The following is a 16,436-nucleotide window of genomic DNA, read 5'->3' on the forward strand; positions in this document are numbered from 1 at the left end:
AGGCTGGCATTGGCATCAACGCCCATCCACGGAATCGAGCCGGCATGGATACCCACCGATGGGACCCACCTGGGCATCGAATTTCACCGATGGGAGCAGCCTGGCATCGACTGCCCTCGATGGATGCATTCTAACATAGATGCCCATGGATGAAACACCTGGGCATCGGTGTCCATCGATGCAAAAGGACCTGGCACCGATGCCATCGACGGACGGCCATCCGGCACCAATGCCATCGACGGACAAGCCATCCGGCACCGATGTCCATCGATGGGGACCATCCGGCACCGATGTCCACCGATGGGGACCATCCGGCATCGATGCCCACCGACGAATCGATGTGGCACCGATGCCCACCGATGGAAAAGGGCTGGACATCGGTGGGGAGGATGGGGCATCGATGGCATCCCCAAAAGTGGGGGTGGCATCGATGAAGTGACCCTGGGATCGTTAAAAAGTGTCTCGGGCAGCGGTGGCGGCGACCCGAGTATGCATGGCAGTGACTAACAGCGTGTGCGTCAATGGCATGCATCCGGGTAGGGACGGCACAGAGGAAGCCCAAGGAAAAAAACAGTGCGTAGGAGGAAAAAGCCTGGTAGCACTGAAAAGCAAAAAACATGGATAAAGGCATCAGGGCACCGTGGGGGGAGGGGCGCTGATGACATATAAAAGCCCAGGGCGGTTTAGGAGGGTCCCGGTGTAGCGATAGGGTATCGACTGCGTGAGGGTACCAGGGAACGAAGGACTTGAAGCTACAGAGGTCCTAAAGTTAAGGAAAAAATCCCTACCCCACTAGCATAAGCAAGCAGAGTGTCACAGAGATACTCGCAAGCTGTTTAAAGCTAACTGAAAAATGGGGGAAGGGAAGGCTTCAGTCAGTTAACAGCCTTAAGATAGTGACAGAAACCGACCGAAAAATAAGAATTAGTACTCACCGAGCGTCGTAAAAACGTACACGGAGGGAGACCTGTGCAGGGAAAAGTGTTTTTTGAAGTGAAAAGTTAAGTGTTTCCATGAGGTAATTAGTTAAAAAATCCTCACAGAGCTCCAACCGCTATGCTGACTGCAGAGCGGAAAAAAGAAGACTGAGGGAGACACCTGTGGCTCACAGGGATAATTGCAGGCTGGGCATGCTCAGTGCACCCAGTGTGCCAGTGTCAGTCAAAGCTTGTTGAAACTTTGACAGAAAAGCTTTCCGTACAGGGCTCCATCCTCGATGTCACCCATTTGTGAGGACTACCATCCTGCTTGTCCTGTGAGAAAGCAGAGTTGCTTACCTGTAACAGGTGCTCTCCTAGGGCAGCAGGTTGTTAGTCCTCACACACGGATGGAGCCTGGCACGGAAAACTTATGTCAAAGTTTCTAGAACTTTGACCAGGAATACACTAAGTATGCCCAGCATGACCTATACCAGGCACCCATGCAAGGTCCCTCTTCAGTCTCATAACACAGAATTATGGGCGTGGTTTGGGAGGACTAACATCTTGCTGTCCTAGGAGAACACATGTTACAGGTAAGTACCTCTGCTTTCTCCTAGGACAAGCAGGATGTTGGTCCTCACAGATGGATGCATCCCCAACACAAAAGGGGACCAACAGGTGCCAATGGGCTAAAAAATGTCAGTGCTGTTGGTAACAGAGGGGGAGATAGCCTGAATCCAAACAATGGGCCCTAGGCAGGGAGAGTTGAGTTCTATATTTCAAAGAAATTCTGAAGGATAGACTGGCCGAACTTACTGACATACTGGCCATCCCTATCCAGACAGTAATGAGATGCAAATGTGTGGAGAGAGTGCCATGTCGCAGCCTTGCAGATCTCCTCCACGGGAACTGCTTGCAAGTGGGCCACTGATATCACCAAGGCTTTGACAGCATGAGCCTCAACATGACTCCCAAGATGCAATCCTGCCTGGGCATAACAGAAGGAGATGCAATCTGTTAGCTAACTGGATTGTGTCTGTCTGTCAATGGCAACTCCCAACCAATTCCTGTCAAAAGAAATGAAAAGTTGGGTGAACTGTCTATGGGCTTCTGTCCGCTCCAGATAGAAGGCTAAGGCTCTCTTGCAATTCAAACTGTGTAGTGCTCGTTCGACTTGGTGGGAAATAATGTTGGCAGGGTGATTGACTGGTTAAAATGGAAATCTGTCACCGCCTTAGGCAGGAACTTAGGGCACATATGCAGGACTATGTCATGATAAAACAGTGTAAGGTGGATAAGTCACTAAGGCCTGGAGCTCGCTGAAGTGACCGCCACCAAAAATATGACCTTCCAGGTCAGGTACTTCAGGTCACAGGTGCTCAGCAGCTCAAAAAGGAGCTTTCATGAGCCGAGCTAGCACCACATTGTGGTCCCAAGGCACAGCAGGAGGCCTCAGGGGAGGTTTCAACTGAAGCAGACCCCGCATGAAGCGTACATCTATAGGCTGTACAGAGGTGGGCGTACCATCCACACCTTCGTGGTATGCTCCAATTGCACTCAGATGAACTAATGGTTTTTAGGCCAGCCTCTGTTAGGTGGGGCAGGAGAAAGGGCCTTTTGCACACACAACATGGAAACACTTCTCCACTTCAGTCTGTAGGACTTTCTAGTGGAAGGCTTTCAAGAAGCTACGAGAACCCGAGAACATCTTCGGAAAGATCAAGCAGCTTCAGAATCAGCCTCTCAACACCCAGGCTGTGAGCTACAGGGCCTGGAGGTTGGGACGTCGTAGCTTGCCCTGATCCTGTGTGATGAGATCCAGGGAAATCCCCAGACTGATTGGGGCCCTGATGCACCAGCGACAAAGAGGTGTCTTGCTGCTGCTGAGGCAGCCACTTGGCCGCCTCTTGCACCTGCTTTCCAGAGGTTACAAGAGTACTGGCTCATATAGAGCTGGTGGGAAGCAATGCGGGCAATAAGCATTGCTCCCTGAAAAACCTTCCTCCCAAGAGCATCCAGTGTTTTGAGATTCTTCCCCGGGGTGCCAAGGCATGGATCTGAGAGCATCTGGCCTTCTTGAGAGCGGATTCGAGCACTACCGATTGATGTGCCAGCTGACGCTTTTCAAATCTGGTAGCCTGTTGGATGAGGTAAATCCCGTCCACCTTCCTATTTGCCAGAGGAACAGAGGGCGTGCTTCCACATCCTCAGCAACTCTTTAAAGATCTTCTGCACCAGGGCCACCATTATCTCTTTTAGGAGCCTCCACAAACTGGAGGATTTCCAGCATCTTGGGAGGAGACTGTTCTGAAGGGAGACCCTCCGGGTTCTCTGAGGAGGATTCCACAATGTCCTCCCTCCCAGGGGTCATATGGACCTCATTCTCACTGAAATCCACACGGGATGGAGTCCTGCGTGCTCGGCCTTTGTCCAGAGGCTTGGGCACCGGTGGCTACAATGCTGGCCCTGGTAAAGCTGGATTGGGGGGGGGGGCTGCAGGCTGCAATGGCAGTGGTCTCGGTGGAATTTCCTCTTTGGAAGAACCGGCCACAACCACTGCATCGGGTGGGGGGGGAGCATCTGTGCCCAGCCAGGCGCTGGCGCAAGTGGGTCGGTACACCCTGATGAGCACATCGAGATGCTCCAGCAGTGGTTCCAATAGGGAGAGCGTGGGCACGAGTGCCATCGGTGCCGCTGGCTCAATGCCCCGCAGTGCCCGATCGACTGCCAGCTGGACTCAGCGCGCCAACTCCTCCTCAAAAACTGCCTGGAAGACAGGACTGGAAGACTGCCTGAAAAATGGACTGGAAGACAGGAGGCATGGCCAGGTCTTCCTTGGAGCACTGAGGAGGATCGGCAACTCCCATTGTGGACTCCCAGCATCGATGTAGGATAAGCACTCCTCGCCACACAGTCACTTCGGGGGCATCACGGCAAGCACTGGTGCCAACCTCAGCTCTGCACCATGCATTGAAAGCAACTGGTGTGGATGCTTCCTCGGCTTCCCTCAGTGCTCGGCCCAGTCTTTCCCTAGTGCTGAGGTCGAAGGTGACGAACACGATGCCCTCGAACTGGAAGAGACAGACAGGGCCTATCTGCTGGGCGGCATCGACAGAGCGAATAGCGCCGCCAATGTTAATGGCTCAGTGTCCATCGGTGCGGCTCCATGGTCCTTCAGCGATGCCTATGCCAAAGTCAATAGCTTGAGCATTCTCACACAGAAGAGCTTCTCCATCTCCTCGAGACAAGTGAGACGTCCCTTCGGGGTCATCTGGTCACACAAGCGGCACCCTCGGACATTGTGCGATGCCCCCAGGCAGAGGATATACATATTGTGTGAGTCCATAATGGACATAATAGTCGGGCACTGTGGACACCGACGAAAACCCAAGGCCAAGAGTTCAACATGAACTTAAATGGAGAAAACAATGGAGGTGGCAGGTGACTGAAGCCGGCGGTCACAGATGCACCGCTGCCATGGAGGACGGAATTGAAAGAAAACTTAATGAACCGCTGAAAAACCTGACTAAGGTACAGAGGAACCTACACACGGGGAAAAAAATGAAAATGATCGGTGAAAGTTTTCTAATACTTTTTTTTAAAAGCAAAAAAACCCAAAAAAACCCATGCGCTCACTAACCATGAGGCGAAAGCACTGTGGAAAAAAAAAGACTGAAGAGGGACCCTTCGTGGACACGTGGTATAAAGCCGTGGTCCCCAACCCTGTCCTGGGGGCTCACCAGCCAGTCGGGTTTTTAGGATATCCACAATGAATATGCATGAGAGAAAATTTGCATGCACTGCCTCCATAACTTGCAAATTTTCTCTCATGCATATTCATTGTGGATATCTTGAAAACCTGACTGGCTGGTGGGCCCCCAGGACAGGGTTGGGGACCACTGGTATAAGGTATGCTCAGTGTACCCAGTCAAAGTTCTAGAAACGTTGACATAAGTTTTCCGATGTCGTCACCCATGCGTGAGGACACCACCATCCTGCTTGTCCTAGGAGAAAACATTTTTCAGTAGGCAGTCCGAGGTTATCAATTGTGGTGGTGAGCTTTCTTGACAATATCCAGCCCAATGTAAGAACAAATGTAAAGGGCTGGAATAGATTTTTTGGGATCTTGAGCAGCTCTCCAAGTTTATATCTGGATCTTTTACTTCACAGTCCTGAGGGTCTTCCCTCTGATGTCAGCTGTAATGAGGGTGACTGTTTACTGAAGTTGTCCAGCATTGTCTTGCAAAGGGAGCAATCTTTTTCATTGTCAAAATATTCTATCTGAACTTTTTCCTTCCTCCAGCCTTCCATTATTGTGGATATCTACTTAGAACTAACAGGTGCTTAGCTACTTATGCATATGGGGTTTTTTTGTTGTTTTTATTTACAGGGCATTTGAAGTGATACTGTTATGCCAATTTACCTATTTTTTTTATTGTACAATTACTTTAAAAAAAAAGTATGTTCTTGCTGTGTTTTTTTAGTATTTATAAATTTGTGCCCTTTATACAAATATGATACCATGGACACTATGCCAATATTATGTGAGGAAAATACAAAAGTTGCACAAAGAAACAAACTCTCCTTCACAGAACATTAACAGAGATCAAACTGTTCCAATCATACCTTGTGCCCCAAAATTTGTAAGGTTCAAATATATATATATATATATATATATATATATATAAGAGAGACATAAAATGGGTCTATTTAAATGATTGTTATACATATATATGTATGCTAATGTGTCACTTGGCTAATCGAACTTGCTACATCAGATATTCTTAGGTAATTAAAACTGCTCATCTTGATGTGCAGCTCTGCATGAGATAAAACACTTCCATGCATAACATACAATGAAGCACAAGCGACACAACCCCACAGCACTGAAAGGATAATGTAACTGGACCCTACTATAGTGCAGCTTTGATGGAAAAATTTAACTGTGACAATACAAGGGCAGCTGGGTACTGACATAGCATCCAGGGACACGAAGCACCGATATGCAACAAGTCTGCAAGTTTTATAATTTTACAAGAGGACAGCAGCGATCTTCTACCAAGTTCTCAAAAAGGGGTACTTGCCAGGTCCTTGTAGCCTGGATTGGCCACTGTTGGAAACAGGATGCTGGGCTTGATGGACCCCAGTATGGCAGTTTCTTATGTTCTTATCAGCCCTTCTGTACTCACTAAGAGAAACACTGTTTTCATGAAACAAGAGGGTTCTGAGAACACCCAGCTGCTTACCCCTGGGTAAATGTTTATAATAAGCTCTCCACTTTACAAGTAATGGCGTTACTGGCACATCACATAAAACTGAGTTGGCATCAGTACGCAGTTACATCTAGGCACAATTCTACCTGCACGGGAGTTTCCAGTGTGTAGATATGCTCCCCATGGATGTTGTAGAACTTAATGAGTGCACTCTTCAGCATGGAGATGCCACCAAGTTCCACTAGCGGGCTGAGCCTCTCCATTCCTGCCACAGCCAGGAGATTTCCCTGAGTGCACCACTGGACAACAACATCTGGAATCACAGAAGCAAAAGGCATCAGGGGTGTTCCTCCCTGACCCACCTGAAAAGCACAGGACATCAGTTAGCATTTGATTTTTAGACAATGGAATGAAGGGTAATAGATGACATTTTTTCTGACTTGTAAGACTTGCATTGCACTCCCAGATTAGATACCTGGTCCTCAAGCAATGTTCACAATCCTCAGGATGGATTTCCCAGCCATCATGCAAGACCAACACCTCTAGAGGGATTTAGGATGCGTGCTATTTGGGATCATAAGGGGACAGTTCTCTACTGAAGAATGTCGCTACAATGGCTGGCTTACAGGAAGAGGAAACGGAGGGCGAGTCAAGGAAAACACCCTGGCAGTTATAACCGAAGGCCCAAAGCATCTTCACTTCAGAGCCCCCTCCAGCAATCAAGGTCGGAATGGTTTCAACTGGACTGCAAGCTGGCGTGTCAAGGAAGAAGAGCGAGGCTTAAAAAAAAAAAAAAAAGGCTCAGGCTCATTTTCCTAAGACCATTAGCACAGCACTGGCAAAACTGCATTACTTTTGTGGTCTTTTAAAGAATTAACCTTATAGTCCCATGTTACAGTCCCATAACATGAGCACGTGGAAAGCAGACACTGCCATCTCTGTCACAGCATCAGCAGGTCAGAAACCAGAACCCGGATTCCTTGCACTGCCAAGTAGGGTTACATCTCTGTCTTGTGAAGGAGACAGCCCCATTTCATTTAAAACACCTTTTTTCATGTTTGCCACTAAGCTTGCTTTACTCTGCTTATAAACCAGTGCCCTGCAGCATCCATGCACCATCACAAGAGTATTAACTGTACGGTGGGGATTCTATGCGACTAGAAGACTCCCGGGCTTGCTTACTCTGCTTATAAACCAGTGCCCTGCACAATCCATGCACCATCACAAAAGTATTAACTGTACGGTGGGGATTCTATGCGACTAGAAGACTCCCGGGCTTGCTTACTCTACTTATAAACCAGTGCCCTGCAGCATCCATGCACCATCACAAGAGTATTAACTGTACGGTGGGGATTCTATGCGACTAGAAGACTCCCGGGCTTGCTTACTCTGCTTATAAACCAGTGCCCTGCACAATCCATGCACCATCACAAAAGTATTAACTGTACGGTGGGGATTCTATGCGACCAGAAGACTCCCGGGCTTGCTTACTCTACTTATAAACCAGTGCCCTGCAGCATCCATGCACCATCACAAGAGTATTAACTGTACGGTGGGGATTCTATGCGACCAGAAGACTCCCGGGCTTGCTTACTCTACTTATAAACCAGTGCCCTGCAGCATCCATGCACCATCACAAGAGTATTAACTGTACGGTGGGGTTTCTATGCGACCAGAAGACTCCCGGGCTTGCTTACTCTACTTATAAACCAGTGCCCTGCAGCATCCATGCACCATCACAAGAGTATTAACTGTACGGTGGGGATTCTATGCGACTAGAAGACTCCCGGGCTTGCTTACTCTACTTATAAACCAGTGCCCTGCAGCATCCATGCACCATCACAAGAGTATTAACTGTACGGTGGGGATTCTATGCGACCAGAAGACTCCCGGGCTTGCTTACTCTACTTATAAACCAGTGCCCTGCAGCATCCATGCACCATCACAAGAGTATTAACTGTACGGTGGGGATTCTATGCGACTAGAAGACTCCCGGGCTTGCTTACTCTGCTTATAAACCAGTGCCCTGCACAATCCATGCACCATCACAAAAGTATTAACTGTACGGTGGGGATTCTATGCGACCAGAAGACTCCCGGGCTTGCTTACTCTACTTATAAACCAGTGCCCTGCAGCATCCATGCACCATCACAAAAGTATTAACTGTACGGTGGGGATTCTATGCGACCAGAAGACTCCCGGGCTTGCTTACTCTACTTATAAACCAGTGCCCTGCAGCATCCATGCACCATCACAAGAGTATTAACTGTACGGTGGGGTTTCTATGCGACTAGAAGACTCCCGGGCTTGCTTACTCTGCTTATAAACCAGTGCCCTGCAGCATCCATGCACCATCACAAGAGTATTAACTGTACGGTGGGGATTCTATGCGACCAGAAGACTCCCGGGCTTGCTTACTCTGCTTATAAACCAGTGCCCTGCAGCATCCATGCACCATCACAAGAGTATTAACTGTACGGTGGGGATTCTATGCGACTAGAAGACTCCCGGGCTTGCTTACTCTGCTTATAAACCAGTGCCCTGCAGCATCCATGCACCATCACAAGAGTATTAACTGTACGGTGGGGATTCTATGCGACCAGAAGACTCCCGGGCTTGCTTACTCTACTTATAAACCAGTGCCCTGCAGCATCCATGCACCATCACAAGAGTATTAACTGTATGGTGGGGTTTCTATGCGACTAGAAGACTCCCGGGCTTGCTTACTCTGCTTATAAACCAGTGCCCTGCAGCATCCATGCACCATCACAAGAGTATTAACTGTACGGTGGGGATTCTATGCGACTAGAAGACTCCCGGGCTTGCTTACTCTGCTTATAAACCAGTGCCCTGCAGCATCCATGCACCATCACAAGAGTATTAACTGTATGGTGGGGTTTCTATGCGACTAGAAGACTCCCGGGCTTGCTTACTCTGCTTATAAACCAGTGCCCTGCAGCATCCATGCACCATCACAAGAGTATTAACTGTACGGTGGGGTTTCTATGTGACTAGAAGACTCCCGGGCTTGCTTACTCTGCTTATAAACCAGTGCCCTGCAGCATCCATGCACCATCACAAGAGTATTAACTGTACGGTGGGGTTTCTATGTGACTAGAAGACTCCCGGGCTTGCTTACTCTGCTTATAAACCAGTGCCCTGCAGCATCCATGCACCATCACAAGAGTATTAACTGTACGGTGGGGTTTCTATGTGACTAGAAGACTCCCGGGCTTGCTTACTCTGCTTATAAACCAGTGCCCTGCAGCATCCATGCACCATCACAAGAGTATTAACTGTACGGTGGGGTTTCTATGCGACCAGAAGACTCCCGGGCTTGCTTACTCTGCTTATAAACCAGTGCCCTGCAGCATCCATGCACCATCACAAGAGTATTAACTGTACGGTGGGGTTTCTATGCGACTAGAAGACTCCCGGGCTGGTCCCACGCTGCCATGCAGAAGATCCATCTTCAGTTTCTGACTCCTCCTCAGGCCGACAGGGGGGCTTGGAGTGTCCCTTCGCTCAAGGTTCATGAAGGAAGAATCCCAGGCATCCCACAACAGTAATACCTTCTGACTGGACAAAGGGCGCATATGTACTGTACTTTGGTGTGCATCACAGCCTGTGGCCCCTAAGCTGAAGAATGATTACTGTTATGGTTGCCTACAGGGGGGAAAGCCCTGGGATAATAATAGTTAAAAGGAAAGCATCCACTTACTTTGAAGTGCTTCTGCTAGTTACACACACAGACCCTGACAGACACAGAGTGCAATATCAATGAACGGAAGAAAAAGAAGGCAAGGAAAATACTTCAGACTGAAAAAGGTTGATTCAATTCTATTTAAGCATTACGCATATTAACCAAAATGAAAATGCATGCAATGACGAATTAAAGCATTAAGAGGCTTATGATAATCCCCAGCTAAATATGCTCTGAGACAAATAAAGCAGTAATTTGTACAAAAAGGGAAAAAAAAAAAAAAAAAAAAAATCGCCAGCTTGAGCTGCTCTAACTGCAGGAACTGTCTTGTGAAAAGGGTGGTGATTAAGCTACAATTATGGCTGCAGGGATAGCGTTAGCCATGGCTTTGATCACTGACAGCCAGCCTCTGATCAAATAAAAACTTCCTGGTCTTCCCCATTCTAAAATAAAAACTGAAAGAGGGATTAAAAATAGAAGGAAGTTTGTATTAAGGTAAAATGCATGCATTGTATGATTTGGTACAGGAGAGGATGGTGGATGCCTGGAATACCCTCCCAGAGGAAGTGGTGGAGACAAAACCAATAATGGAATTAAAAATAGGGGTAAACACAGATAGTCACTAGCAACAAGGGAATAGTAGTGAAGCACTGGGGTAACCTGCAGAGAGCAGCAGTTTACAGTCCCAATCAGCAGTAATATGACTGCATTGCACACTCCTGGGGGAATTCTGCGCACAAAAATGTAAAATTCTGCAGAATTCTGTACACTTTATATTAATTCGTCAAAGTAATTTATAATGTAATGCAGAAAAGTTATTACTCAAAGATGCAAAATTTTAAATATTGTGAGCAGAATTCCCCTAAAAGTACACTGAAGGGTTTCCCTTCTGCCTCTCTCTTTACTCCCTTGGTCAGACCACTTTCACTCTTCCCTCACAGGCCCCAACTCCACAATCTATCCCATTCCGCTCCACACTCAACACCTTCCACTCTATTTCCACTCCCAGTTTGATTTCTCTCATACAGGCTCTCACAGGATCTCTCTTTTGCACACACACACCAGGCTCTCTGTCTTGCACACACATACTCCTACTTGCAGGCCCCTTCTCCCTCTCGCATATACACACACATACCCTCACACAGTCTCCCCTTGCACACACACCCTCCCTCTCTTGTACACACAATCACCAACCCTCAACACAAGCTACCTCTCTCTTGCACACAACACTCTCCCTCTGTCCCTCTCACATACACACACGTCCTCATACAGGCTCTCTCTGTCCCTAAGAACATGCCATACTGGGTCAGACCAAGGGTCCATCAAGCCCCGCATCCTGTTTCCAACAGTGGCCAATCCAGGCCATAAGAACCTGGCAAGTACCCAAAAACTAAGTCTATTCCATGTTACTGTTGCTAGTAATAGCAGTGGCTATTTTCTAAGTCAACTTAATTAATAGCAGGTAATGGACTTCTCTCCTCCAAGAACTTATCCAATCCTTTTTTAAACACAGCTATACTAACTGCACTAACCACATCCTCTGGCAACAAATTCCAGAGTTTAATTGTGCTTTGAGTGAAAAAGAACTTTCTCCGATTAGTTTTAAATGTGCCACATGCTAACTTCATGGAGTGCCCCCTAGTCCTTCTATTATCTGAAAGAGTAAATAACCGATTCACATCTACCCGTTCTAGACCTCTCATGATTTTAAACACCTCTATCATATCCCCCCTCAGCCGTCTTCTCCAAGCTGAAAAATCCTAGCCTCTTTAGTCTTTCCTCATAGGGAAGCTGTTCCATTCCCCTTATTTTGGTCGCCCTTCTCTGTACCTTCTCCATCGCAATTATATCTTTTTTGAGATGCGGCGACCAGAATTGTACACAGTATTGTATACGCACGCAGACACACATCCTCACACAATAGGCTGCCTATTTCTCTTATGCACACACACACACACACACACTCCTCTCGCACATACACCCCTGCACACACAAACACACCCTCCTTCACACACTCATAGAGATACACCCAATCCTTCTCTCACACATACAGGCTCCTAATCTCTCACTCACATACTCACTCTCTCTGGCACACACACACTCACTATGCCATACTTCTCTTTCACACAGGCTTTCTTGCTTCTATTTTGTTCTGCTGCGAGCTGGATGGGCTCCGCTCACGGCCCGCAGGCCTCTTTCCAAATTCTGCGCAAAAAATACAAATTATGAGCAAAAAATACAAATTCTGCACTCCACAGTAGTGCAGAATTCCCCCAGAGTAACTGTACTTCTTAGATGGCTTGGGGTAACCTGCACAGTGTGGCAATTATAACCCTAAATGATACATGGGGAAGAAGGAATAGGGGTCTGGTTCCATATGTGTTTGCCATCTCTAGAGGCAATTATATTAAAGATTGATTAGTACATTCAGTATTGCCTCCTATGAGGTGTACAAAAATGTTTTATTTCTGGGCTACGAGGACCCAGTAAACAACAATTGTATTCACTCCTTACTATAGAACGCTCAAGTGCGTGACAAATAAAATATAGTTACAAGAAATAACAAAACAAAGGAAGAAATGGAAAACATGGAGGGATCAAGTGAAGCTGGAGAAAAGGTCTACAGTCTGGCAGCTAAGATTTAATGCTAAAAAATGCAGAGTAATGCATTTAGGATGCAAAACCCAAGGGAAAGGTACAGTATTGGAGGTGAAATTCTTCTAAGCACAAAGGAAGAGCAGGATCTCGGAGTGATTGTATCTGATTATCTTAAGGTGGCCAAACCGGTGGGGGTAAAGCAACAGTAAAATCCAGAAAGATGCTTGGCTGCATAGGGAGAGGAATGGTCAGCAGGAAAAGGGAGGTGATATTGCCCCTGTATAGATCTCTGGTGAGACCTCACTTAGAATACTGTGTACAATTCTGGAGACCACAACTTCAAAAGGATATAAACAGGATAGAGTCGGTCCAGAGGGTGACTACTAAAATGGTCAGTGGTCTTCATTCTAAAGCACATAGGGATAGACAAAGATCTAAACATGAACACCCTAGAGGAAAGACAAGATTTTAGGAAAAATCTTAAAAAAAAGACAAGATTTTTTTTAAGATTTTCTTTAAAATTTTAATTTTTTTTAAGATTTTAAGATTTTTTTTTTTAAGATTGTCTTAATTTTTTTAAGATTGTCTTAAAAAAGAGACAAGATTTTAGGAAAAACCCTAGAGGAAAGACAAGATTTTAGAGGAAAGAGTTTTTAGGGCATCAGGGAATCTTCCCTGACGCCCTAAAAACTGCCTCTCTGAAACCACTTCTAAAAAAGCCAGATTTGGATCCCAAGAATCCGAACAACTTCCGCCCAATCTCCAACCTGCCTTTTGTAGCAAAGATTTTGGAAAAACTGGTCAACTCACAACTCTCTAACTACCTCGAAGATCACGAAATACTTCACCCCATACAATATGGGTTTCGCAAGGCTTTAAGCACTGAAACCCTACTCCTATCGTTAACAGACCACCTCATCATGGGATTGGACAAAGGTCAATCTTTCCTTCTAATTCTACTAGACCTGTCGGCAGCTTTCGATACTGTCAACCATGCCACCCTCCTCAACCGTCTCTCGGACATAGGAATAACAGACTCTGCTCACACATGGTTCAAAACACTCCTTAGTAACAGAGGTTACCAAAGTTAAAATCAATAATAATGAATCCCCCCGCTACATGTCCTCACAAGGAGTCCCTCAAGGCTCCTCACTACCCCCAACACTATTCAACATATACCTTCTTCCCCTATGCCAACTGTTATCTAACCTACAACTAAAACATTTCTTATACGCAGACGACGTTCAAATTCTGATACCCATCAAAGAATCTATCACAAACTCTCAAACACTGGGAACACTGCCTCCAAGAGATCAACGGACTCCTCGCAAACCTAAATCTGATTTGAAACTCGGCCAAAACGAAACTCCTCCTCATCACACCCGAAAACAGCAACTCCCCACAAACTGCTCCAATGAACACCATCGCTACACAAGCAAGAGACCTAGGGGTAGTAATAGACAAACACTTGAATCTAAAAACATTTATCAACAACACAACCAAGAACTGCTTCTACAAGCTGCAGGTAATCAAAAGAATGAAACCACTCCTACACTTTCAGGACTTCAGAACAGTCCTACAATCCGTAATATTCTCCAAGATAGATTATTGCAACTCTATCTTACTGGGCCTCCCGTCCTCTTCCATTAAACCACTTCAGATGCTCCAGAATGCGGCAGCCAGAATCCTGACAAATACCAGAAGAAGAGACCACATCTCCCCCATTCTAATAAATCTACACTGGCTGCCAATACACTACAGAATCCTACACAAGTCCTTCAACATCATCCATAAATCCATCCACGCCCTAGCCCCCCTCAACCTCCAAATCCCCCTCAGACTACACACATCATCCAGACCTATCAGAGAAGCCTACAAAGGATCACTGACTGTTCCCCCAATTAAATCTACTCTCCATATTACACTCAGAGACCGAACCTTCTCCACAGCGGGACCAGCTCTTTGGAATACCTTACCACCTGATCTCAGACTTGAACCTTGCCTATTAACATTCAGAAAAAGGCTAAAGACTTGGCTATTTAAACAAGCCTTTCCCGAAACTAATATCCAAGGAGAGATCCTACAGCAATCAAGCACTCCAGAGCCTATTATCCATTAAGAGACCTTACTGCACAATTTAATTAAATCCATAAAGAGACATTACTGCACAATGTAAATAATCTACCTCTGTAAAGATTTATATTTATTCTTGTCTTCTTCCTACCCCAGTTTCAACAACCTTGTTATATTGTAACTTTTTGCTTCCTCTGCACTGGTTAAAAAGAACAAAGTTATTGCAACCCCTTGTTATTTGTAAACCGGCATGATATGATTGTATCATGAATGCCGGTATAGAAAAGCTTTAAATAAATAAAAAATAAATAAATAAGATAGGGGAGATATGATAGAGACATTCAGATCTCTCTAAGGTTTCCATGCACAGGAGGTGAGGCTTTTTCAATGGAAAGGAGGCTCTAGGACAAGGGTCTTGAGAAGAGGTTGAAAGGGGGTAGAGACTTTGGGGTAATCTTAAGAAATATTTCTTTACGTAGGTGGTGGTGGATGTGTGGAATAGCCTTCCAGTGGAAATGGTCGAGGCAAAATTCAAGAAAGCATTAGATAAATACAGGGGATCTTTAATGAAGGGAAGAGAATTATAATTTATTTATTTTTATTTATTTATTTTCTATACCGAAGTTCAAATAACAGAGTTAATTATCACTCCGGTTTACATTGCAACATTCAACATACGGTGTCAAAAAGTAACTGTCTTACATAGAACAGGAGGAGAAAACTTGGATGCAACTTAAACAGGGGAAAAATTGACAAATCGAACTGTTAGGAGCAAAAACCGAGAAAAGAGTTGTCTTATTCGGTTACAATAGGCCTAATAAATCAACTATAACATAGGAATACATAAAAGAGGTTCACATACGTTAATATAATTGCCAAAAAAAAACCTAAAAAGGGGACTTGTATGGTATAAATACAAAAAAATATATTTCATGACAAATAATGCTAAATTAATTCGTTGAATGGACAGACTGAATGGACAATACAGTCGCTTTCTGCCGTCATGCTTCTATGAAACAATCAATAGGCCATATCATGCACTATTGTATTTGTTTTGTATGTTTTTATCTTATCATCCACTTCATGACCTGTTTTGATATAGCACCCTCCTTGCCGCTCAACCACACTAGACCCACCAGACACTAATAAACCTTTCCCTAGCCCATCATCCACTAACTCACTCCCCTACCCCCCCCCCCCCCCACACCTACTTGTCCCTTCCCCCAACTTGCCACCCCCCCTACCCCAACCAACTCAAGGACCCTTCACTACCTGAAGAGCAACTCACACCTGTCTCTGATGGCCATGTTTAAAAATGGCTGCTGATCGCACATCTCCCTGTAGCTAAGCTGATTTGAGATCTGCTGCCAGAGGACACATCAAACATCCCATCCCCCCTTGCACCACCACTGTCATGTATATTATGATTCATTTGTATTTTCTGGGAATGTCATCTCTTGCTCTGACCTGCTTATTCTGTTTGGACTGAGGAAGGACATGTTACTATGTAAGAAGTATACTAATATCCAAACTTCTCAATAATTATGAGCTAGGTATTTGCCCAGACAATAGTAGGTAATCATAGAAGACCAAAACACCTATTTTCCAAAACGCTTTTTCAAGAGCTTAATTCAAAATAATTTTTTATAATTTAAATGACCTCATATTCGGCTTTTAGTGGTGCATAGTTTGCATGGTCATTTAGCCTTTGTGTGCTATTTTGTGCAGGATAGCATGTAGCATTCTCTACTACCGCACTTCATATAATCATTGGTCATTCAAATATTTTCTCTTTGCCATTCGTGTGAATACACCATTGTAAGTGAATAAAATTTTTTGAAGTTTCTCCGTATCTTTAACGTACTTCAAAAGTCATTTTTTAATGTGTATCATTTCCACAAATTATATTGTAACATTTCAGCTACTTAG

At 45.4% G+C, this 16,436-nt stretch overlaps 1 protein-coding gene across 3 annotated transcripts in view; it reads right to left on the bottom strand.

Annotated features, from left to right (window-relative positions):
* Positions 1 to 16,436, bottom strand: part of LOC115088412 (tubby-related protein 4-like) — a 281,728-nt gene that overhangs the window by 68,449 nt on the left and 196,843 nt on the right. For 2 of the 3 annotated variants that reach the window (XM_029596654.1, XM_029596653.1), the window contains exon 2: positions 6,280 to 6,446. The exons of the other annotated variant lie outside the window; for it this stretch is intronic. In XM_029596654.1, the coding sequence (XP_029452514.1) occupies positions 6,280 to 6,446 (167 nt within the window). The remainder of the gene's footprint in view (positions 1 to 6,279; positions 6,447 to 16,436) is intronic. 3 annotated transcript variants of the gene reach the window in all.

Source organism: Rhinatrema bivittatum, chromosome 3, assembly GCF_901001135.1.
Source record: "Rhinatrema bivittatum chromosome 3, aRhiBiv1.1, whole genome shotgun sequence".
Classification (NCBI taxonomy): Eukaryota; Metazoa; Chordata; class Amphibia; order Gymnophiona; family Rhinatrematidae; genus Rhinatrema; species Rhinatrema bivittatum.